Source organism: Micromys minutus (genome assembly GCF_963924665.1).
Source record: "Micromys minutus genome assembly, chromosome: 6".
In the NCBI taxonomy this organism is placed as follows: Eukaryota; Metazoa; Chordata; class Mammalia; order Rodentia; family Muridae; genus Micromys; species Micromys minutus.
Window position 1 is genome coordinate 41,818,857 of NC_137975.1, and position 23,493 is coordinate 41,842,349.

At 40.3% G+C, this 23,493-nt stretch overlaps 2 protein-coding genes across 7 annotated transcripts in view; one reads left to right on the forward strand and one right to left on the reverse strand.

Annotated features, from left to right (window-relative positions):
- The window catches only part of ARHGAP21 (Rho GTPase activating protein 21), a 121,671-nt gene that overhangs the window by 44,801 nt on the left and 53,377 nt on the right, over positions 1-23,493 (forward strand). For all 6 annotated transcript variants that reach the window (XM_080918023.1, XM_080918025.1, XM_080918027.1 and 3 more), the window contains 2 exons: positions 7,196-7,375; positions 10,342-10,366. In XM_080918023.1, the coding sequence (XP_080774149.1) occupies positions 7,196-7,375; positions 10,342-10,366 (205 nt within the window). The remainder of the gene's footprint in view (positions 1-7,195; positions 7,376-10,341; positions 10,367-23,493) is intronic.
- Positions 9,944-10,186, reverse strand: LOC308421662 (protein transport protein Sec61 subunit gamma-like; the record flags this gene model as incomplete). Its single annotated transcript, XM_080918116.1, has 1 exon — positions 9,944-10,186. The coding sequence occupies one exon, from the start codon at positions 10,184-10,186 to the stop codon at positions 9,944-9,946; it is 243 nt and encodes an 80-aa protein (XP_080774242.1).

A 23,493-nucleotide genomic window follows, 5' to 3' on the forward strand; every position in this document is an offset into this window, starting at 1 on the left:
AACTGGAAATTAAAATGCCCAGGCAGAGTTAAGAAATGAGGGTAGGAAAAGTTACTGGGTTATTATTCTGCAATGTTAAATGATAGTTACTATGCACATCTATGTTAGATAATTTAAATGATGAAAAACCTATATTAGCATGTTGTAATAAACTCTTAGGAATTGTCCATCGGTCTTAATAGCATCACTGATGCTGTTGAAGGAGTTATTGTTTCTTCTGGCTTTCAGCCTTGCTTCCACTTTCACATTCTTCCCCAGAGCAACCATGTTTTTAGTTCACAGTGATCATCCCATTTTGTCTCATCTGTTTACGTCTCTTACTGGGGCATATTTGACATGTAACCAACTGCATATATTTTAAGTTCTGTAATCACACCATATAACAATATGACATGGTCAGGATAGTGAATATAGTCACCCCTCCTCCAGCTGTTTTATCTCTCTCTCTCTTTTTTTATCCATCAAAGTGACCAATATCTGCTTCCAAGTAGTACAGACTTCATTTTAGAAAAGTTATAGGGTCTTTTATGAATGGAATATAGAAGTATGTGCTCTTGTAGCCTAGATTCTTTAACTTAGGGCAGTTAATAGGTGTTAATATAGTAGTTAATTTGCTGTATGACAGTTCAGCTTTGTTTTAAAACCTTTGGGGGTTGTGAACAATTCTGTATAAATTTTTATGTTGACATAGAAAATCTGAGTTTCTCTGGGCAAGTGACAATGTCATGTGATAGACACATTTCTTTATGAAGCAATGAAGTTGTTTTGTGAAAATATTTGTATTCTTTTAGATTCCTGTTAGCAGTATAGGAGAGGTCCAGTTGCTTCACTAGCCAACACTCATAGGTCTGGTTCTTACAATAGATAGGTCTTGGTGTCCCATGTGGCCCAGTGTGAATTTCATAATCAGTTACAATATTGGGCATTCTTAGCTTCTTAGTAAGGTATGCTCAAATTTCTTGCCCATTAATTATTAGATTTCTAGAGTCATTTTTATGTTCCATTTATCAGTCCATGATGAAATTTCATTTATAGTTACTTTCTCCTTTGGAAAAAAAATTGTCTTCATTTTCTTACATGTTTCAAACAACAGAGTCTTATGAAATGTTTTTTTTTTTTTTTAATTTTAGAAAATAGAGCATGAGTATATGGAATTTGTTATTTATAGTTAGGTTCTTAGCTGATCAGTTGAGTTTTAGAAACTGTATTTTTATGCAAAAATGTTTTGAGCTCTTGATTGGGATTGCTTTGAGTCATGTAGATAAATATGTGTAACGAAAACCCACTAAATCTCTAAGCCATGACTGTGCTCCATGCATGTAGGTGTTCTTTCAGGACTTGGCAGTGTTTAGACTTAAACCTTCAGTTTTTAACTGTTACAAACATTTTGTCATCACAAAGCTCAGTGCTGCTTTGGTTGATATGTTTGGTCTTTTGGTCATATGTGTTTGTGGGTATGTGCCCTGATTGCAGGTTCTCCAGAGATGTAGAGTCTTCTGGACCTGGAATGAATAGGCAGTTGTGAGCTGTTCAGCAGGGATGATAGGAGCCAAACTCAGGTCCTCTGTCAGAGCAGCGTGTGATGCTCTAAAGCACCACGTCATAGCGCTTGCCCGACTGGTCGATGCATCATTTGAACTGTCAGCTTTCAGTTGTTTGCTCAGTTTGCGTTCTATACAGTGCAGTTTATTTTGACATTCCAGCTCCTCAGTCACATTGCCTCACTACAGGCTTGGCAGGGTAATGTTTTCATCTGTCTTCTCACTTCCATATGAAGTAGATCACTGTAGAGACAGACTTGTTAGTAGATGATAATATAAAAGGAGAGTCAGCATGTGAAAGCATTTGCTATTTGATAAAGGGGGCAGGTTTTGAATTGCTGGAATTAACTGTAGAGTTAAACTATAAAGCAAAAATGTATCAGCAGTTCAGACATACAAAGTTACCTATTGGGTTGGAGGTATGCTTGGGCTAGAGAAGCATATTTGGTATCGAGCACATGAGACTAGATGAAGTTATCCAAAGAAAAGTGTTTAAAGAAGTCAGTGGGTCCACCATGGAGTTGGGTCTGCAGTTTGTTGGCACCTCACTATGTGAGGAGCCTGCTGGGAACACTGTGTTTCTGTGGGACATGAGCCATTCACTCGTCCCTCTCATGCTGCAAGCAATGTCTGCAGACAGTCAGACCTTCCACTTCCTCCTCCAGTGTCTAACCTCATCTGCATTGGGGTCCAAATCCAGAGCTCTGGACAAGTCCAACCACTCCTGCCTGCCCTTCAACCAACCTGTAAGCTTCTACCAGGACCTGCCCTCCTGCCCTGAATGCCATCACCCATATGTCCATCGGCACTACAGTCTAACCATTGTATCTAGACAGATCTTCCACATCCTTCTCCAGGGTTGGTATAGCCTGTACCATGCCACAATCTTCTCTTCTGCTCCAATCCATATAAGACTTATAACTAACAAAAGAAGTCCACATGCCCAGATCTCTTTAAAAATATGAAAGATCAAGTCAGTATCATTTCTTCAAAACCTACCAGTTCTAGAGAAGTGCTTGCTAATGAGATTCACCTAAATGAAATCCAAGACTCAGAATTTAAAGAACATTCATAAACTTTATCAAATAATTCAAGGGATTTAAGGAAGCCGCAAAGACATAGCTCAATAAAATTAAGGAGAAAGAACTAAGGAAGATCAATGCCCAAGTGCTGCCCAAGAAAACACAGACGTGAGGCTGGTAGAAGTGGCAGAGGCAGTCAAGGACCCAAGAACAGAATTCAAGAAGGAGATAGAAACACTGAAGAAGACTCAAGCTAAAATGAAGATGGAATTGAAAAACTCAGTAACTCAACTTAAACACTCAGAAATACCTTATCAGTAGAATAAATACAGCAGAAAGTAGATCAGCAGGACTCAAAGACAAAGTAGAGAATTTAGACCAAATAAACAAGGAATATAAAAATAAAACAACAGCAGAATGGAAATGTGAGGCACCAGGAAAAGGCAAACATTTGGATTGTAGACATAAAAGAGGGAGAAGAATCTCAAATCAGTGGCATAGATCAGATCTTCAGCAAGATCATAGACGAAAACTTTCTCAATCTAAGTAAAGACACACCCACACTGATAGAAGGAGTAATCAGAACACCACATAGACAAGAGCAGGAGAGAAAATCCCCATGGCACATCATGTTAAGACAACAGTAAGTGTGTAGAACAAAGAAAGTATATTGAAAGCTTCAAGAAGAAACCCATGCGTGGCATACGGAGGAGCCTGGAGCAAGGTGCTCCATGTCCTAAAAGACCACCACATCCAGCCTAACAAAAACCTAACAAAACTATCTGCCGTACATAAAGGAAAAAGAAAATTTTCTATGACACTATCAGCTTAAAAAATACTTTTGTGCAAAATCCCAAATAAGCAAGTACAGGAAGCATTGCCATAGGAAAGAGGAATGAGCAGAGTGTGGAAAGAAGTACCGAGCTGTGAAACCATAGCAAAGGACTGCCTAGAGCGCAGACGGCAGCAGCAGCTGTCAACACCACAACAGCCACAGTTAATACAGGCCAGTAGTAATGTTAATGCCTTCAGTTCATGTTTCAGTAATAATTTTAAATATTAATGTTCTCTGTTCTCGAATCAAAAGGCACAGAATGACTAGATGGATCAAGAAACAAAAGTCCACCTATCTCTTTACAAGAAACATCTTAGTTTTAAAAATGGACTCCAACTTAGAGTTGAAGGATGAATAAAAGTGCATCAAACAAACAGGCCAGGCAGCAAACCGGTCTCCCTATCTTAATATCTAAACCAAAGAAGAAGTAAAAAAGGGACACTTTATTCTCATTAAGAGGACAGGTACATTACTACTTAAACATTTATATACCAGACTCAATTTTATTAAATTGAGTACAGTTGAGTATAATCAATTTTATTAAAAACCAAAAGTACTCTTGGATTTAAAGACAAGGATTAATATCCTTCTACTAAGAGTAGTTGATTTTAGTAGACTTTCTCTAATAGATCATATGGACAATAAATAAATAAAAGCATTAGGATTAATTGACATCATACATCAAATGGATTTAACAGATCTACAGAATATTTTACCCAAACACCAAAGAATACATATTCTACCCAGGAGCATATGGAAGCTTTTCTAAAATAGATCACACGCTAGGACATAAAACAAATGTTTATAAATTAAGCAACAACAACAGGACTATTGTATCCTATATGACCACAATTCAATAAAACTTAAAATTGACAGAAGACAAATCTCTGGTAAATACACAAACTCAAGATTAGACAACTTACTACTGAATGGTGACATGGTTGGAGAAAGAAATCTCCTGGAACCTAATGAGAGATGCGAGTGCAGCATAACCACCTCTGGGGCTCACTGCAAGTGGCCCAGTGAGGAATGCACAGCTCCTACATTAAAAGATCTAGAAGAGTACACCTAAGTGGCTCACTGAAGCAACTCAAAAACTTGGAAAATCAAGAATAAATCAAATCCAAATGTAGTCAGTGGCAAGAAATAACAAAATTTAGCTCAGAAACCAATGAAACACAAAGAGAATAATGCAAAGAATCACCCACCTAAGAGCAAGTTCTCTGAGCAGATAGCCAACCAAAAGAAATAAGGAGAGGCCCAAATTAATGTATTGAGAATGAGTAAGGAAGCGTACAGTAGATACTCAAGAAACTGAGATTATAAGGGAATATTTTAAAATCCTGAACTCCATTAACTGGAAAACTTGAAAAAAATGAATTTCTAGATCAGACAAACCACTAAAATTAAACCAAGAAGTCAACAACCTAAACAGACACATAACTAATGAGGTTGAAATAGTAATAAAAAGCCTTTCAGCTACAAAAAAGTTGCAGACCTGATAGATTCAGAGCAGAATTTTATTAGATTTTCAAAGATCTATAGCCAATCTATTGAAGAGGAGGAGAGGAAGAGGAAGAAGAGAAAGAACAAAAAGAAATGAAAAAGAATAAAAGGAGAACTCCCAAAACCCATCTGTAATATATTACTGTCATACCCAAACCAGGTAAAGACAACAGAAAAGCAAAACCACAGGCCCATGTCCTTGTTGACTATAGACTCAAAAATGCTCAATAAAATACCTTGCAAACAGAATGCAGACACGCATCACAAAGAGTATACATTATGATTAGGTTAGCTTTCTTCCTGAAATGTAGGGATGTTTCATGGCATGCAAGTCAGTAAATGTCATAAACTACATAAATAGACCCTCCCAAATCACATGGTCATCTCAGTAGATGAAGAAAAAAGCTTTTGACAGAATCTAGCATGCCTTCATGGGGCCTTTACAAAGCTGTGGGGTCTTCAGAAAATGGACACTTCAGCCATTGTCAGTAGAAAACAGGAGCACATGGGAATGAGTGGGCAGGGAAATGTCAGGGGATTAAGTTCTCTTCGGATTGCTCTTTTCTCAATGTGAAAGTCAAAGGGGATCGTTTGCTATCAGTGAAAATGAAGGAGGGTAACATAGCCACTTACGGTGAGACACTCTAATGTACCTTTGACTAAAAGTGCCAATATCAGCAACACAATGACAAGAATTAACTGACATTTCAACAGTAACTTCAATTGTTAATGTCTCTCACTTTTCAATAATAATTTTAAGTATAATGTCCTCAATTTTCCAACCAAAAGGCACAGACTGACTGGTTTCTTCAGGTTAGTGATCTTAGCCTTAGATCGAGTCAGTCATCAGCTTGGCTCTTGTTTCTGTCCATCTGCATTCCTCCGGGAAGGCCCAGTGAAGGCCTGCGGTAGGCAGTGCTGTTTGTCCAGGGTCAGCAGGTCATACTGAGTGGTTTTGAAGTATCAAAGGTAAGGCAGTACATTGAAGCTGCTCTTAGAGAAGCCTGAAGACTTGGGGTTGGAGAGGCACAGGGTAAGAATTAAGTCTTAGGGCACAAAAGGGAATAAGGTACTGAATAAATGTTTGGTTTCAATCTGTACAGGATTTCTAGCGGTGGTCAGGGAAAGGCTAAAGCTCAGAGGACCTCAGAAAATGAAAATCTTGGAAGGATTGTGATCTCTGGACATGGAATCTGGGTTTAGAACTCAGGTCCTTTCTGTTTTTTCCAGTGTTTGTTGTGTTGGACCATATGGAAAGGCTTGTTCTCTTGCTGAGAGTTCTGTGTCTCCTTGTTTCTCCCCTTTCCCCTTTGTGTGGTGTGGGATTTCAGTGGTGTCGTCTTTCATGCCTTCCATGAAATTCTTGGTTTTAATTATTGTGCCAATGATTTTTAGGAATAGTCTCTTGCTCATTAATTTTCCACAGTGTAATTGTTTTCATAGTTGGGGGTTGGGTGGAGAGGTGTCTCAGACTGAACACTTTGCTACATAAGCATAAGGACTAGAGTTTGGATCCCAGCAGCCACTTCACAAGCTGGGACTGGTTCTGCGTACACCTTTAACACTGTCAGTGAGTGAGTCACTCAGAGGATTGCTGGCGCTTGATGACTGCCAACCTAATCCACTGAACCGCACACAAGGACATATGGCAGAGAGTGGTAGCAGACACCAGACACCCTCTGCTGTCCCCACAAATGCAGAGGTCCCCATACCTGCATGCACCTATGTCCATGTATTCTCCCCCCAACTCTCTCTCTCTCTCTCTCTCTCTCTCTCTCTCTCTCTCTCTCTCTCTCTCTCTCTCTCTCTCTCTCTCACACACACACACACACACACACACTCACACACATTCTCTTACACACTCACACACAGACTCACATACACATACCCACACTCACACACACACACTCTCACACACACACTCTCATATACACACACTCACATACAGATTCACACACAACACACACACACACTCTCACACTCAAAAACACACTCACACATACACACTCACAGTCTCTCACACATACACACTTTCACAGACACACTCTCACACACATACATACTCACACTCTTACACACACTCTCACATACACTCACACACACAGATAGACTCACATATACATTCTCTCTCACACACACACTCTTTGGTTTGACTGATTGTAATGTATGTAACTCTAGGATAAGTCCCGTTCACTAAATTCATATTTATACTCAGGTGTTATGTTTGTCTCTATTTCTTTCCTAAATGTTGTGTTCTGTAGTTAATTGTTAACATGTCTTTTGCACTTTAGGTGTCAAAACATAAAGATGGGAAAGAGCAAGGTGAACCTGTGTCACCGTCTGAAGACGAACCGTTCTCCTGGCCAGGCCCCAAAACAGTCATGCTCAAGAGAACGTCTCAAGGGTTCGGTTTCACACTGCGACACTTCATCGTTTACCCCCCTGAGTCTGCAATCCAGATTTCATATAAGGTGAGAGAATTCCCACCTCTCTGGGCCTCTTCTCCTTCTCAGCTTCCCCCTTTTGTATCTTAAAAAACCTGTTATGTTTGCGTTTTAAATCCTTCTTTTGTGTTTTTTTTTTTAACCTATAACAAAAACTAAAATATACTGATGCTCATTTTTTTAGTGACTTGTAGGCTTCATTTAGAAAGACTTTGTATTCTCTGAGCAGACCATGGAAATTGTTGGTTAAAATATGCTGCTGGTTACAGAAAATTAATAAGACTAGAAATTCGCTAACTTTCACATGTATCATAGAATTAGCCAGAATTTTAAAACATGGCTGATCAGAGTAAACGGTATGATTATACTTCAGTAGGAAGCATGCCTGTCTGAAAAGAAGCCGTGTGTGATGGTTTTAGCTGCCGTTGACATTAACCACTGCTCTTTCCCACCATCTGAGTGGGAGCACAGCACACTCTGTGCACAGTCGTGACGGGCAGCAAGTGCTGTTTGCCCATGCAGCAGACATGAGAACTGATTCAGGCCTTTTACTGAATACCAGAGTGGACCTGGGATTTGAACTTGGCTAGTATAGATTAAAGGTATGTAATGATAGTGTCCAGTCATACCTACAGAGCACACTCGAATCCTTGATCTTTTTGGTTTTTGAGATGTAGTCTCACTGTGGGTAGCTTGGGCTGGCCTTAAACTCACAGGGATCTGCCTGCCTTTTGTCTCCAGAGAGCTGCAATTAAAAGCACGGCACCACACCTGGCCCTCACTTCATTTTCCCTAAATGCCTCTTTCCAGGAAAATGCATTGTAGGATATCCTTTTAAATGCACTGAATATTTTTAAAGGTTATGAATAATTACTGCCATTGGAATTAAAGCCTACCAGCCAGGTTTCCAAAAACATCTGTACAATACTGTCTAGCTATTTTTAAGAATCTGTTGTTTTTTTAATAACAGGCCCCACAGACAACAGACATTTAACTTATGTATGTATGCATGTATGTATGTATGTATGTATGTATGTATGTATGTATGTATGTATATATGTATTATATGTATGTGAGTACATTGTCATTGTCTTCAGACACACCAGAAGAGGGCGTTGGGTCCTATTACAGATGGTTGTGAGCCATCATGTGGTTGCTGGGAATTGAACTCAGGACCTCTGGAAGAGCAGTCAGTGCTTAACTGCAGTTACATCTCTCCAGCCCAAATCTATTAATCTTTTTTTTTTTCAAATCTATTAATCTTTTTTTTCAAATCTATTAATCTTAATTATTAATCTTAAAAATCCAGATAATATTACATACTTGCTAGATACATGTTAGAACTATACAGTTTTTATCTGTTTATATCACAAAGAGTGTGTAGGTAATATGATATTTGTAAAATAATTTACTCAGGCAGGAGAGATAGCTCAGTGGATAAAAACACTGACCGTTCAGACGAAAACAGCTATAGTATACTCATATAAATAAAAAAGTAATAATAATAAATAAAATAATTTGCTCAATACGGGTTAAAAATATATCTGTGTTGGAAAGCATTTGTGGACTCTGCAGTCTGGGTCCCGACTCTGGCTCTCAATAGCGACCTTGAGCAAGTCACTAGTCATACAACAGCAGTGTGTTGTTTTCAGGAAACGTTTGGAACAGGACCTGAGGACAGTAGTGCTCACTAACACTGTGGTTTGGTGCAGATATTCATGCAAATACGTCTTTATATACTTTCCATTGGAAATACATATGAATGTTTTTACTTTAATCATGACATATGTGCGTGTGTGCATGTGCGTGTATGTGTGTGTGTGTGTGTGTAGACCAGGAGCCTTACACATGACACTTGCTAGGTCAGAAGTCCACTGCTGAGCTATACCAGCCTCCAAACAGTTTAAAAGCATTTTTAGTGTTTTATAGTTTTTAGAAAGCGTACGATTGATAGCAACAATGTCACCATTATGCCACTTTGCTGGCAACCGATGAGTCTCACGACTGAGCTTATAACCAGAAGAAGAAAAACAACATTTGGGCAGCCAAAATAAAGGTCAAGAGTTATGTAATAAATTACCAGCCTTCAGCCAAAGCTCCGTTTTCATTTCTGCAGTGCATGGTAGCTTTGATCCAGTGAAGGCTCAGCAAATACTTGCCTTGATGTGTTTTCATACTAGTTTTTTTTTTTTTTTTTAAAGGTTGCTTTTCTAATTTCGCAGCTAGACATAGGCAGCGTGGAAGAAGAACATATAGACACCAGACAGATGAAGTTTCAAATTGAGTACAAGGACTTAAATCTGCAGTGGTTAGTTCTTCGACCTGTTGCAGCCCATCAAAGCTCTTAGATGGTCCCTGCAGTATAGGACAGACCCAGCCCGCACTTGTGGAGCATTTCCCAGTGATACTGCTGATTTCCTTCTGCACTCATGGCTTTTCTCTCTTGTAAAAGTTCCACCCTTCTGACAAAAGTCCTGCTAGTAAATTCCAGTTGGTATTTATAATAATAATGATGATGATGATGATGATGATGATGATAATTATTATTATTATTATTATTAATTATTCCAGGCAATGTTTTATTTCATGAGTTTGTTACCCACTCATTGGTTCACTAGGATGAAAAAGGACTCGGCCTCCCACAGTAGTGTCATTAGTAGGGATGTGGATCAGTTTCACAGAGAAGCCAGTGAATCCCATGATAGCAAATCCTATCACTGTAGCCATGGCGATCTTCTGGAATTCTTTTCTATTGGGTTTGGTGCATCTTTTAACCAGCTGAATCGAGTTCTTTATAAACTGGTGACTTAGTTCAGCACACTGCGTTACCTGATTCATGTTTGTGGGATGGCAGTTTAAGAGGGTAGAGACATGTACCTTAGGAGAGACTTGAGCCCAACGGAACTTCGGTATTTATTATATACCAGTAATTTGTCTGTGCTCAGCTAAGAGTTGATTGTTGGTGCTCAAATGTGTCTTGTTTTATTTTGCAGGATGAAGAGAATGGAAACAGAGGAGGTAAGCCCTAAAACCTCCACCTTTTCCCTAAACACTCCCATTTGGCTCTCCATCTTTGCAGGTGTGGTAACTAAGGTGACCTTCTGAAGGTCAAGTGTAGAGCAGTTTGTTTTAGGTGTTCAAATCACAGGGGTTGAATATCCCTTGCTGCCACTTCAGAGTTTTGTGAATTCCATCACTTGATTGCAATGAACGCCTTCCTTATCTATGCCTTGTACTTCTAAAAACACTAAGTAAGGTTATGTCAGTATCTTTGTAAACTTATGGCCCTTTTCAGGGAAGGAACATGTTGTATCCTGCTGGCTTTGGTTCTTCTTATTTCCAATCTCACTCTTAAAGTAGATACACTTAAGGAAGATCATGAACTGTTCAGACGGAGAAGGGATTGTTTCTCAATAATTCTGATTTGATTTTCTTTTAATTTTCAATCCACTTTAATGAGTTAAAGTTTACATTACAATGAAGTAAATTCATAAAAATGTTTATTTCTGGTGTTGGAGGGATGGCCTACCAGTTAAAAGTGTAGTTAGTACTCTTCTAGAAAAACCTTAGGTGGGTTTCTAGGACCCACATCTTGTGGCTTAGAACTGCACGTGTTTCCAACTCTGGGGGATTTGGTGCTTTCTTCTAAAACGTGTGAGCAGAACTAAGAAGTTACCACTGACAGAGGATTAGCTACAGTGTTTCTCATCATAGTTTCCACTAGTCCGGTTGGCTTTGTTATGTTTGCTGCTGTTGTTACTGTTGTCCTACTGCCCTACTGTGTGCTCAGTTAGGCCACTTCCTTAAAATCCCAGTCAGTACTCATCTCTCCCCTTGGGGGGGGGGGGTCTTGTGTCCTCATCGTTGTTCAGAATATGCCAGTTTTTTGTCCTGTAGGACATCCATCCACGTAATTGGATCTGATGTTTTCTCACGACTAGTTCAAGTTCAATGTATCTTTCCCAGTAATATCACATTTGCAGTAATGATAAGCGTAACGTCGTGTAACATCTAGTAAGTGCATAACCCGTGACTCCTCCATTCTCATTAAGATATGATATTAAAAAAATAAGCAGTCCATCATTTTGGAAAGTTTGTGTGTATTTTTCAAAGAACTCATTTGACTCTGGACAGTTACAAGCTTCTTGTCAGTACAGAATTTTGCATTTTCTGGATTTTCTTGTCAAGCAAAATAATACAGAATATTCTCTTTGTGTCTTTTGTTAGATTTTTTTAAAATGTATTTATGGGTACCAATAGTCCAATATTTTTCTTCTGAGTAATTTCATTTGTATCTATTCCATAGATAGTCTGTGTAGCCTCAGTGGTGGTGGTGGTGGGTCTTAGGATTGTCATGTTTTCAGTTGACATAAGGAAATAATTTCTTTCAACACTGTCCAAGATAATCTGAGGGTGTAGGTCAGGTAACGACAGATCATAGATGTCACCTGTGCAAGATGGGCCATGCTTGTCACCATCTGGCACACACCAGGGTTTAGGATGGATTCCAAATGCTCCTGGTGTGACAGAAGCAGAGGCAGCTGACAGGAAAAGCACCAGCCTGAGGAAAGGGCATCTGAGTTTGTTGCAGTAAATATAAAAAAGAAAAATGAAGTCTCATTCCTCAGTCTCATTCCTCAGGCCTAATTTTAGTATGAGCCGCGTGCACCTCCGTCGCTTGGTCCGAGTCACCACCCAGTCCGAGCCATCCCCACAGCCCAACTTGTCCGTGCAACTCTCTTTCCTGGCAGTTTTCTACTGCCTGTTCTCTGCCTCTGTCCTGGGGTGTTTCTCTACCCCATCATCCCACATAAATACAACTCCACAGCTCGATAGCTTTTCTTACAGGTTTATATATTCATCTCTCAATCTACAAACCTACACAACAAGATTGCATCAGATAGACAAAGATACAAACTGCCCTTCTATATGAGATATTAGATCTATAAAATCCTTAATGTTCATAGCTATTTAACACCAATAGATCCCACCTGGGTCTAGCTGGTCTTTGTGAATCTCCATGCTGATCTCTCCCTTTTCCTTTGACCTCTCTGATCCAGTCACTGCTTTCCTTTATTTTACTAATTAAAATGGAAAGGTTCAGATGAAGTCACCTTGAGTATGTGACTAGGCAGCCCTTCTTGGGGAAGCGGAATTAACGTTAAAATACAAACAGCTTCAGGACAGTCTACATCAGTTCTCTGTCATCATCCCAGTCCCATTGTTCCCTAGGCCAAAGTGCTGAGACAGATGCTGAGTACACACACCAAGGATGCCATCCATGCCTGTTACAGGGGAAATGCATATATAATAAATACAGCCGCATGTGGATGGTTATGTATTCATTGTAGCTTGTTGAACTAGTTGGATGGAGTTGTATGCTTTGAATGAGAACAAACTTAAACCCTCTGAGGGTCCCGGTCTTAGAGAAGGAAACTTGGAGAGGAATAGTAACATGCAGATTAAGGGTAATTTACCTATTTCCACCCTACTCTCATTCAAGACAGGGGCTTGTCCACATACAGAATACTGTGCTGTGTTATATAGTAAGGAATTAGTTAATGAGTTAAAAGGACCTGAAGTTAGATGGTAGGAACTGGGGAATGGTTCTGGTAAGAGTCTGAGGAGAGAGGAATATTATCAGATTATAACATTCTTCTGTTTTGGGGTAAATGTTTAGGGTGAAAACATTAATTGGATTGCCAAAAGACTAAGTATGCATGTTTGTGCTGTGGCTCTCACACCATTATTTTGCTTTTGAATTTTCCAGTAGCCAAAGAATCAAGTAAGAATAGGAATAGTTAGGGCTATACCCCATCTGTAAAAGATACCACCTGTTTTCACTGAATGCTGAGGCTAGTGTGTCTTCCAGTGTCCTTGTCCTAGAAAACAAAGAGAATGCAGTCAACAGTAGCTTTAGCAATGTTGCTTCATAAGGCTGTTTCTTCAATGAATGTACATCCCCAGGATAAAATTCCTTAAAGGGTGTCTCCAGCCTTGCCTCAGGCACACTGGAGTGAATGCCTCTGTGTAAGTTTGATAACTATAGTGTTGCTGCTGGTATTTCATAGGTAGGCAAGAGGCTCTGAATGTCCTGTGTGTTCCGGTAGCTTAGAAAGTACAGGAGGTATGGATCTTTTGTCCCGTAGAGGACTGTGGGAAGTTCTGAGAGCACCTGAAGAAGTTGGTCTGTTCTACAGGGGCACACACTCATTTGAGGAGGGGGAGGGATTCAGCAGTAGTGTGCACTTGACATTAATCCAGACCAGACATGAGAGTGTGTGTTAGGGACCTGTTCACTCCAAGGGTGAGGTCATAGCCACTTGTGTAGATAAAGCAGTTAAAATAGCTTTCTCGGTTCACGTGACTGCTGTGGAGGAGCTGGACATTCAAATCACTTATGTCCGGGACTCTCTGAGTTCCTGGTTTTGTTTTTAAACTTTGTTTTAAAGTCTGTTGACTTACTTTTAAATATTCTTAATCATTTCTTCAATTTTGTTTCAAAAGTATTTCCATCTTTAAAATAATGTTATAGCGTTTAGGACCAAGAATTATTAGGTAAATCTGTAGTGTGTTTTTGAAATTGACCCTGTGGGGCCTCCATGGAGAAGGTTAAGATCAAAGAAGCTTGTAAGATTAAAAAAAAATTTCTCCCCCTCATTAAGGTGAGGGATCCCGAATGCTTTCTAGAAGCAAACTTTACTCACCGAGACGTGCTGAGTAGTTGTTTTGCTGCAGACATACAAATCCCTTGAGTGTGAGGAGTTCCCAGTGCCCTGCTTGCTTGATTATACTTTTTTTTAGTGGGCTGGGCTTGTGTATTTCATCCCAAGTGTGATCACAGGCTGCTCCACAAAGCCCTTTTAGTCTAAGCATAGCAATATTATTTTAGCTAAACTAGTTGTCCATTGGATCATGTTTTCTATCAAAAAACTTCCTGCTTCTGAACAACTATTTATAGATGAGTTTTTCGAGCGCACCCTCTTCAGAGACAGCTTGTGGCTTATGTACTGTTTTAATTCAGTAGCATGTTATGACTTTTATTTCAGTCTTGTTTCCATTCAAAATGTATTTCCGAGTCTGTTGAGACTATGAAACTCTTTCATGTGAGCTTTGTTTAGTGTAATAGAATCTCAGCCTCCACTGTTGTGGTCAGAGTCAAAATGTTGCATCACTGGAGAAAAGACAACCGCCAGACTATCATAAGGCTACAGAGACCCTGCTACAATGCCAGCATTCTGTAAAGCAATTAAAGGCTTTGTTTGATGTTTTTCCTTATGGCTATTTAGTGAAATCTCTTTTGGCATGTTAATTTTCTAATAACTAAACTTAACTAGTTTTTGTATTTTTATATCCTGTACTTGAGTGTTATTTTATGTTTATGGATTATTTTTCACTTCTTAGTTTTCTGTAGTGATGCAATGTAAGAAAAGACCATATAAAAGCAGAATATTTTGGAGAGAGCAGCTGTTTTGGACAGTTGATACCGTGTTGACACCCTTTAACATTCTGGAGTAAACACTCAGGATCATGAGCACACAGATGGCTGCTGCTGTTTCCCTCTCTTAGTTCCACTGATTGTCCAGTTTTCTAGCATGTGGTGAGGGGAATCTGATAGCTGTGTAAGCTGTCTCGGCTGTAACCTTTGTGATTCTGTTACCTCTGACTGCATACCTCTATAGTTCGTACTAGCATGCTCCAACAGTGGCGAGACCTAGAACAGGCCACATGCAAAGGAAGTAGTTCTCTGACATAGCAACAGCACCGTGGAATGAGAGCCTCCACAGCCAAAGCATCTAAGGTCCAGCCTTCACCATGCTTTCTTTCTGCCTTCTCTCTCATGGGACTTCTAAATCCACTGGGAAAGAATTAAACTGGACCAGTGCAGATGTACCTCAGTCACGTGTTTGGAGAACGAGTAGGCTTCAGTGAAATGCATTTAGTGATTAAAAAAATGTTTACAAAGCTGAGAAAATGGTCTATTCCCATTCATTTCCGAAAAACACATTCTTTCAGAATAATGTAACTAAAATATGGGCCCGAAATTGTATTGCAAGTAGTTTTTCTGGGCAGGTCATCAGTAATAGCCAGATATTTGGTGGTAGAGAGTCAAAAAGCATATTTACATTGCTTTTCAAATGCAATTATTCTGACTGAGCTCTGCAGAGCCCTTAGCTGAGTCCTATAATTTGTACTTAACTAAATTGTTTTTAATTAGTTTAACCAGACAGGTATTAATTGGTTGCATATTTTCTGTTAATTTTTTGTGCTGCTTAATGCAACAACCATAGGCATCTTAGTCTTGAGCCTAATTTTTAGGAAATCAGAGAGAAATGGTCACGATTGGTGGTAACAACACTGTTCTGGGGCTTAGGTCCCTAATCCTCAGCACAGCTTTCTAGGGATACAGTTGTCATCATCTCTAGTTTCAGGTGATGTAGTTGGAACACAGCATTTAAGTAATTAGCAAGCGGTAGAGTTGTCAGGTTCTGGCCATAGCTATGGCTTCTCAGAGCCTAACTCTTGGAGTCCACTCTTGAAATTTGAAGAAAGAGGCTGTACTCTCTTAATTTTTCACACTGTTACCGGTGGCTCGTACAGAGAGTGGCATTTCACACATGGTCTTTTATTTTCCTCATTCTTATATGACTTTTATTTGCTGAGCCTCTGCTTAAGAGCAAGGAATATTTACTGCCTTAATGTCTAAGTTTGCTTTTCGTTTGGTTATATTTTTGAAACCTGAATTGCTTTTGTCACTTTTATGAGATAATAAGGAAAGTCTGTGTAGTATGCACTTAACTTTCTTTGGCTGGAATATTTCATGTGTGGTATCTAGACAGAAAGACAGATAGACACACACACACACACACACACACACACACACACACACACACACACCACTGCTTATATATTTACCCATTAATGGACATTTGGATTGTTTCTTCCTTACGGTTATTATGGTTGGAACTCTGTGATCATATCTGCACAGATGTTTGAGTCTGTGTTTCTGTTCTTTGGGATAAAGACCTAGTGGTGGGCCACACTGTTGTACAGTGCAGTGCGGAGGGCCTTCATGTCTCTGTATTCTCCCCAGCAAGTATACTCTGTTTTTGTATTAGAGCCAACATAATGGGTGTGAAGTGGCATCTCATTGTGGTTTTGATGTGCATTTATTTAACTGATTAATGCTTTTAGACATCCTATAGTCTGCTTATTGTACTTGTGTAACTTATTTGGAGGAATAACTGTTGCTGTCCATTATTCATTTTTAATTTATTTTTAAATTCTTTTGTTATTGTATCTGAATGGGTGTTTTGCCTGTATGTAAGTCTGTGCATTGGAGGAAGTCAGACAGGGTGGAACTGCAGTTACAGATGGTTGTGAGCCTCCATGTGGGTACTTGGAAACAAACCCATGTTCTTTGGAGGAGCAGCTTGTGCTCTTAACCACTGAGCCATCTTTGTCCTTGCTGCCTATTTTTAAAATGAGGTTTGTGTTTTGTTCTTCGGTGGTAGTAGTTCTTTATATGAGGATTTTACACTCTCAGTGCATGGTTTCCTGTTTCTCATTTTATAGGCTCTTTTCTCCTTTGAGATTTTTTTCTTTTTTTTTTTTTTTCCTTTTTTTACAGGAGGGGTTAAAAAACAGAAAATTTGATTCTCTTCCTGGTCATGCTATATTCCATCTCCTGAAGGTGTAGCTGGTGAGCAGATATTTTGAGTAGTATTGAGTTTATCCACTTTTTATATACCCATGCTTTTGGTAAAGGCATTTTAGTGATTTTAAATAAGCTTAGTGTAAAAGAGTATATACTGTCTGATCTGCTAATACAGGCATGTAGGAAAGACAGTTTGAATTGACTGGGAAGAAAACAAAGACTGCTTTCTGTGTTGCTTGTGGGAACCATGATTTTTGCATCTGGCAAGTCCTAGAGATGGAGCAGTGTCCTCAGCCCAAGGGACACTGTGTTCAGGTTCTGCCAGTGCTTACCTAGTTTACACTTGTTAAGCTAATTGAAAAGTTACAGTTACATACATCTCAGCAGATGACCGAAGAATATGTGCGATTAGTTTATAGACAGTGTTGGACTATTTTGGACAGCACAGCTCCGAACCTGTTTTTACCTGTTTTGAATCCAAAGGCATGCTTATGTGGGAGTGGTGCTGCTGAGCCATCACACACAAAGGGTAATGCTGGTTTCCAGTGCTGTCGCACTGGCTTACACACTAGCAGCACAGGCATCTGGTAGCTCTGCTCTGTGTTCATCTGTTTTCAGATTTTGGTCACTGTAGTTGGCGCAGGCAGTGGTTTGTTTGGTTTGTAGTTTTTAATTTACACTTCCCACAAGACACAGTTGATTATGCGCTGTGTTAGCTGTAAGTAAACCTGCAGCATTCCTTGAGTATTCCGAATGGGGATTTGGTGGCTATGGAAGTATACTAGATGCCCATTGACCTTGCCTTTCAAATTCTTACTAATTCTGATAAGGTTCTTATTGTAACGCAGTCTGAGTGATACTTTGTTTTAATACTTTCAATTCTCTTTAAGAGTTTGCTGTGCTCTTTGTATATGAAGGTGCTGCCCTGTATATCATTAAGATGCTTATTTAATTTGTCTGTCACAACTGAAGCTGCAGTTTGCCCATTATTGTTTTAGCCTGTAGTTTGAGAGCAAGACAAGTTTTTTTTTTTATTTTTCTTGTGATATTTATTTTGATTTCCATGGTTCTTAGTGTAAAGTCTATGCCTTTCCAGTTACTGTGTAGCAGAAACAGGATCACGTATGGTGTCTGTCTCGGGTTGATCCGTACTAACTTTGCTCTGTCCTGGAGTTGGTCCATGGAAGCTGTATAATGCTTCCAAACCTAGAATGATCTTATATTTTTACAGGTTTCTTTAAAAAGAAAAAAAGAACACAAATGAAACTGTAGGTACTTACAAAGCTCTAAATATTTACTGATGGGTTTTACAGAAACTCTTCATATGTGTTGGTCATTTGTACTGTTTGCTTTTTCAGACAGGGTTTCTCTGTGTAGCCTTGATTCTCCTGGAACCTACTATGTAGACCGGACTGAACTCGAACTCCAGAGCTGGGCCTGCCTCCGCCTCCAGAGAGCTTCGATCAGTGACCACCATGCCAGCCCATTGTGCTGGGATTAATGACCACCATGCCCGGCCCAGTCACTGTATTTGCATCAGGCCTGCACTGCTTTTGATCGCTGTGGCTTGATAAGTGGTTCTGTCTGTAGTGTCTTCATTTGCTCAAGATGCCATGCCTGGACTGAGGCATAACAGTGCTTTGTCACGAATCTATCACGCATGAGGCTCCAGATTAAACCCACAACAAGAAAAGAAAAAAATCCTGACAATTCATGTTTATTATGCAGTATCATAAAAGCTGTAGAATTGTGTTTTTAGTTGCTAGAATTTTTATTGTGTATGTGTTACAAAATCTAAATGTTGGAGAATACTTGCCTTCAGGAGGCAGAGGCAGAGGCAGCTGGGTCTCTGAATTCAAGGCTAAGCCTCAACTGTAAGAGACCAGTCTCTGCTCAGGATCCCCAATACCGCTTTGTCAGCGCAAAGAAGACTTGTTGGTCTGAGTGCATGTACTAAGAGAGGAAGCAGGAGACAAAGGACAGGGAACACAGGAGAAGAAGGGGTATTTGTCCCAGAGGACAAATGACTGCCTCTGGATAGAAAGGAGACTGGTGTGGCCCGTAGGAAAATGGCTTTTTATAAAGGTAAAAGGTGAAACCCTGTGTTAGGATGAGGTGTTAAATTGGGACATGTTAATTAGCTGAGCCAAAGGGGGCTTTTGATTGCTGGACTTCAGCACTTTGTTAGCTGGACCTTGATAGTCAGCCTCCGGAGGAGGAAGTGGCCAAAAAGGGAATAGACCTTGATGGCTAGCTTTAGGAATGTAATCTAGTGGCCTTTATTAAGGAAAAGGGAATTGGGCAAGGCTTGCTAGAGCCATTTTGCCATTCTCGAGATGGCTAGAGTTCCTTCATGGATTACAGAGTGAGTTCCAGGACAGCCAAGGGTACACAGAGAAACCCTATGTCAAAAAGCAAAGCATACAAACAGACAACCTTAAAACAAAACAAAACAAAACCTTGCCATGTTGAATCTTGTAGTGTGTCTCTGATTAATTGGTCTGCATCAGTTGGAATACCTCTTAGGCTTTTCTTGTTCATCTTTTGATACAGTGAGTATATATTGAATGGATTTTTTAGACATCAAGCCAACTTTGTAAGCAAACCAAGCTTGTCTGCACTATGGGGCTCCTCATTGTCTTGGTTCAGTTTTCTATTTGCAGATTCTCATTTCTTCACAGGCACGCTGCAGCAGTAGCTAAGCGAGAGGCCAGGTGACTCATGCAGAGAGGTAGAGGGAATGATCGCTATGGATACGGATGTGGAGGACTGGGAAGGACAGTGATAGGGATCACCCTTCAGTCTGGACCCGGGTGGAGTTGGAACAGTCCTCTTGAAGGGCAACAGTGAGGACATGCTGGCTTAGTGTGGACATGGCAGTGGGCTGATCGCTGGCAGGCTGCTCCCTGCAGAAGGTTCTCAGAGGGATGTCTGGCACGGAGCCTCCAGGATGCTCTCCAGCCTCCCTTGTTGGCCAGTCCTGAGCACCTTGCTTCTCTCAGCCTTTGGAGACCGACAGGCTCTTTACCTTGTCTAGCTTTCCTGTGGCTCTCTCGAGTAGGAACCGACTGTGAAGCAAGTTCTTACTATATGTATTTAGAAGCTTTTGCTTATTTATAATTAATGAAAATCTTGGTTTTTTTTCATTGTTTAATCTTCTTTAAATTTGTTTTAATTCATATCATGTGTATGAGTGTTTTGCCTACATGACTGTCTGTTTACCGCTTTCAGTCCTGGTGCCCTCAGTGGCCACAGTAGGGCACTGGAAAAGTGGTTCTCAGTCTTCCTAGTGCTCAAGCTGTGGTGACCCCAACCATAACATTATTTTTGTTGCTATTTCATAACTGTAATTTTGCTACTGTTATGAATCGTAATGTAAACATCTGATATGTGATCCCTATGATAGGGTCTTTAGACTTGAACACAGACTGAGAACCACTGCCCTACAACTAGAGTTGCAGATGATTGTGAGCTGCTATTTAGGTGCTGGGAATCGAACCTTTGTCCTCTAAGAGAGCAGCCAGTGCTCTTAACCATGGCGCCATCTCTCCAGCCCCTTGTTTAGTCTTTGTTGTAAGAGCCTGTTGATTCAGATTTTCTTGTAAGTTTGTTTTTGAGATTAAGAAAGCCATTTCTCCTTCATGCTTTTTATTTGATGAGTAATACATGTTCATTCTTTTGGTAGTTAGTTTGGAGATGATACTTCTCTCCCTATGGCTTGCATATCATTGTGCTGTTTCGGAATTTGGGTTTTATCTAATGAAATGCCTTTGCACCCCCCCCCCCCCCCCACTTTTAGGTTGTATAGTCTTCACTAATCTTGGAGATACAGCTCTCCTCTTACTTGGCTTCTGCTGTTGCTAGTAAGACATCATAATTTGGTTGTACCGTATTTGAAGGTAAGCATAGACATGCATGCAGGTGCCCGCTGTCAGGTTTTCTCTGTACCTTCGATGCTCGGCCATTTCCTGACAGTGAGTGTAGCTGAGGGCTCTGGTGTTGGGTGGGTGGAGCTTCTTGAGACTGGAGTCTCTCTCCTCATCTCTCACCTCTGTGTGTATCCCCCTGAGGGATACAATTCAATATTTTCATTTCTTAAAAAAATGACTTGATTTTTCTATTTTTGCTTGCGATAAAGAAGCTAATGGAAGCTTTAGATTTTTGAAGGGTCGTTTTGTAGGAAGTGTTTCACAGTTAGTAAAAGATTGAAGATAGGCTCATTAATAATGCTGTGGAAAATCCCTGCTCCCAGAAACAGCCTATTGATTGATCATGTCTGTGGTAAGTTAGTTGAGAATTCCTTACTTGATTTACCTGTTCCTAGAAACTGAGGCACTAGTGCAGGTTTGATACTGGGAAATGAGGGAACAGAAGCAAACACTGTTTATTAGATTATGCAAAGTTGTTCAGTATGGACTTTCCCTCCTCACTCCCTCTCTCTTTTTGTAGAATCAGGCTTTCTTTGTGCTGACTTGCTGCTCTTGGACTCTGGGCTCAAGTGATTCTCCTGTCTCAGCCTCCGGAGTCAGAGCTAACTACAAACACACCCCATTCAGCTCTCAGTATGGTTTTTGAAAACGATTTCTATGAATTCTTCCTAGAGCAAAGATTATGAAGGAGCGAAAGTGCCTTATATGGCTGAGTTTTCAGTAGGTACCGGGCACATAGTAGGAGCTCACGTGCACAGTGCCTGCTGGGTAAAGGGACAGACATTGACACGTGTGTGGTGGCTACCATGATCTGTTCTTAAGTGACTGTTCTCCATGTTTGCTATGGGGGGGAGGTGGGGAAACTAGTTTTGTGTCTTCTTACTCCCCACAGCCCCTGTAACTCAGAGTTGGTGGCACTTAGTGATTTAGAAATCATATTTCAAATAAGTGAGTGTATAAGAAAATAACAAAAATAGGACAGTCTCGGGCGTACATAGAACATTCTGTAAAATAAACTGGCAGGTGAAAAGTTTAAAAGAAAATTTGATACTACTTAAAAATAATGAATGATAATCCATAATGAAAGAAATAGAGCTGTATTAAAGCAGATGTCAGAAATCCACTTTTTAGGAGTAGACTTTTTCAAGTCTGAGACTTGATAAACAATACATGAAGTTAAGATGGTGGTAAACAAACTAGATGTGATTTCAGAATGTCTTTAAGTTCTAAACACTTTATTATGAACTATTTTAATATAAAAAATAGCTTCAGAGAGAAGTAATTGGAGGTCTTTGGCAGAGATACGTACCTGTAAAAGAACTAAAGATTCACACCAGGGTTTGAGCAGTCTCCAAAGCAGGGCTCTCTGCCCTGGCTTTCTCTTACGGTGTTGCTGAGGCAGCCGTATAATTAGGTGGCTTTAAGCTGTCTTTTCCAACTGCTGCATAGCCTGGGTCACAGACACCATCCGGCCAGAGAGCCCCAGCCTTGTTTCTCGATGCTTTCCAGCAAGCCTACATAGAAAGTATGTGCCTCCCAATAATCAAGGCTCACTGTGGGGATTGCAGCCCCTGTTTTCCATGTGTAGCAGATAACTTCTCATCTTTGGCATCAAAACAGAACAGAAATATTTGCAGCTAAGTGTAAGGACTTTAAGAAATACATTTTTTTGTTGTTTTTTCATTCACTTAGCAAACATCTGTCCAGTGTGTACTGTGAGCCGGACACGAAGCTGATTGTGTGGAAGGAAGCCATGCGGCCTCTAACCTCACTTCCTTCAGAGTGTTGAAAACTGTCACCTGATGCAGTGCACTTCCTCCACTGCTCAATGAAAACAGCTTGCCTTCCGCACCCTTTCCTTCTCCCTGCGGCGCTGTCCACAAGGTCACTAACACCTTCACCAGCCCGTTCCCACTCTCAGGTGAAATGTAGGGCAAGCATTTTGTTTTTCAAACTCAAAAATAGTTTCTGCCATACATTTATTAGAAACATACAGACCCACAGATTCACACACGAGACAATGGAAGCTGGAAATATAGAATAAGGTTTAAAGCACAGAAATAAAAGTATGTGCCGTTGTTACAGGCCTGTGGCAGAAGAAATCATTTTCCTGCCAGGGAAGGGTTGGGTTTGTAGGATGTTTGTCAGACTGCTGATGGGCAGATGAAACACTGTGAAGGGAGGAACGGCAGAGTCTCGGGACATTGCTGAGATGTTTGCATTAACCTTCGCCTAGACTTCGGAGAACAGGTATGGGGGTTGGGGATTACTATTGCAAGCACGGAGAGCCATGGTAGATTTTCTAGGTTGAGGGATTGACCAGACGAAGACGCTGTTAACCGAAGAATGCTAGAAGAGAAATATATCCTGGGGCAAGGTTGCTTCCCTGTGGTGCTGGAGTACCTACTCTGGAGTTCTTAGGGAGGGGTGGCCTTTTAGGAATCATCACAGATATGCTAGCAATCTGTCCTGGCAACAAAACCGTCCAAAGAACATGGAAACACAGGGTAAAGCGGAATTAGGGAAGACAGTATCTAATAATGGCCAGAGAAGAAAAA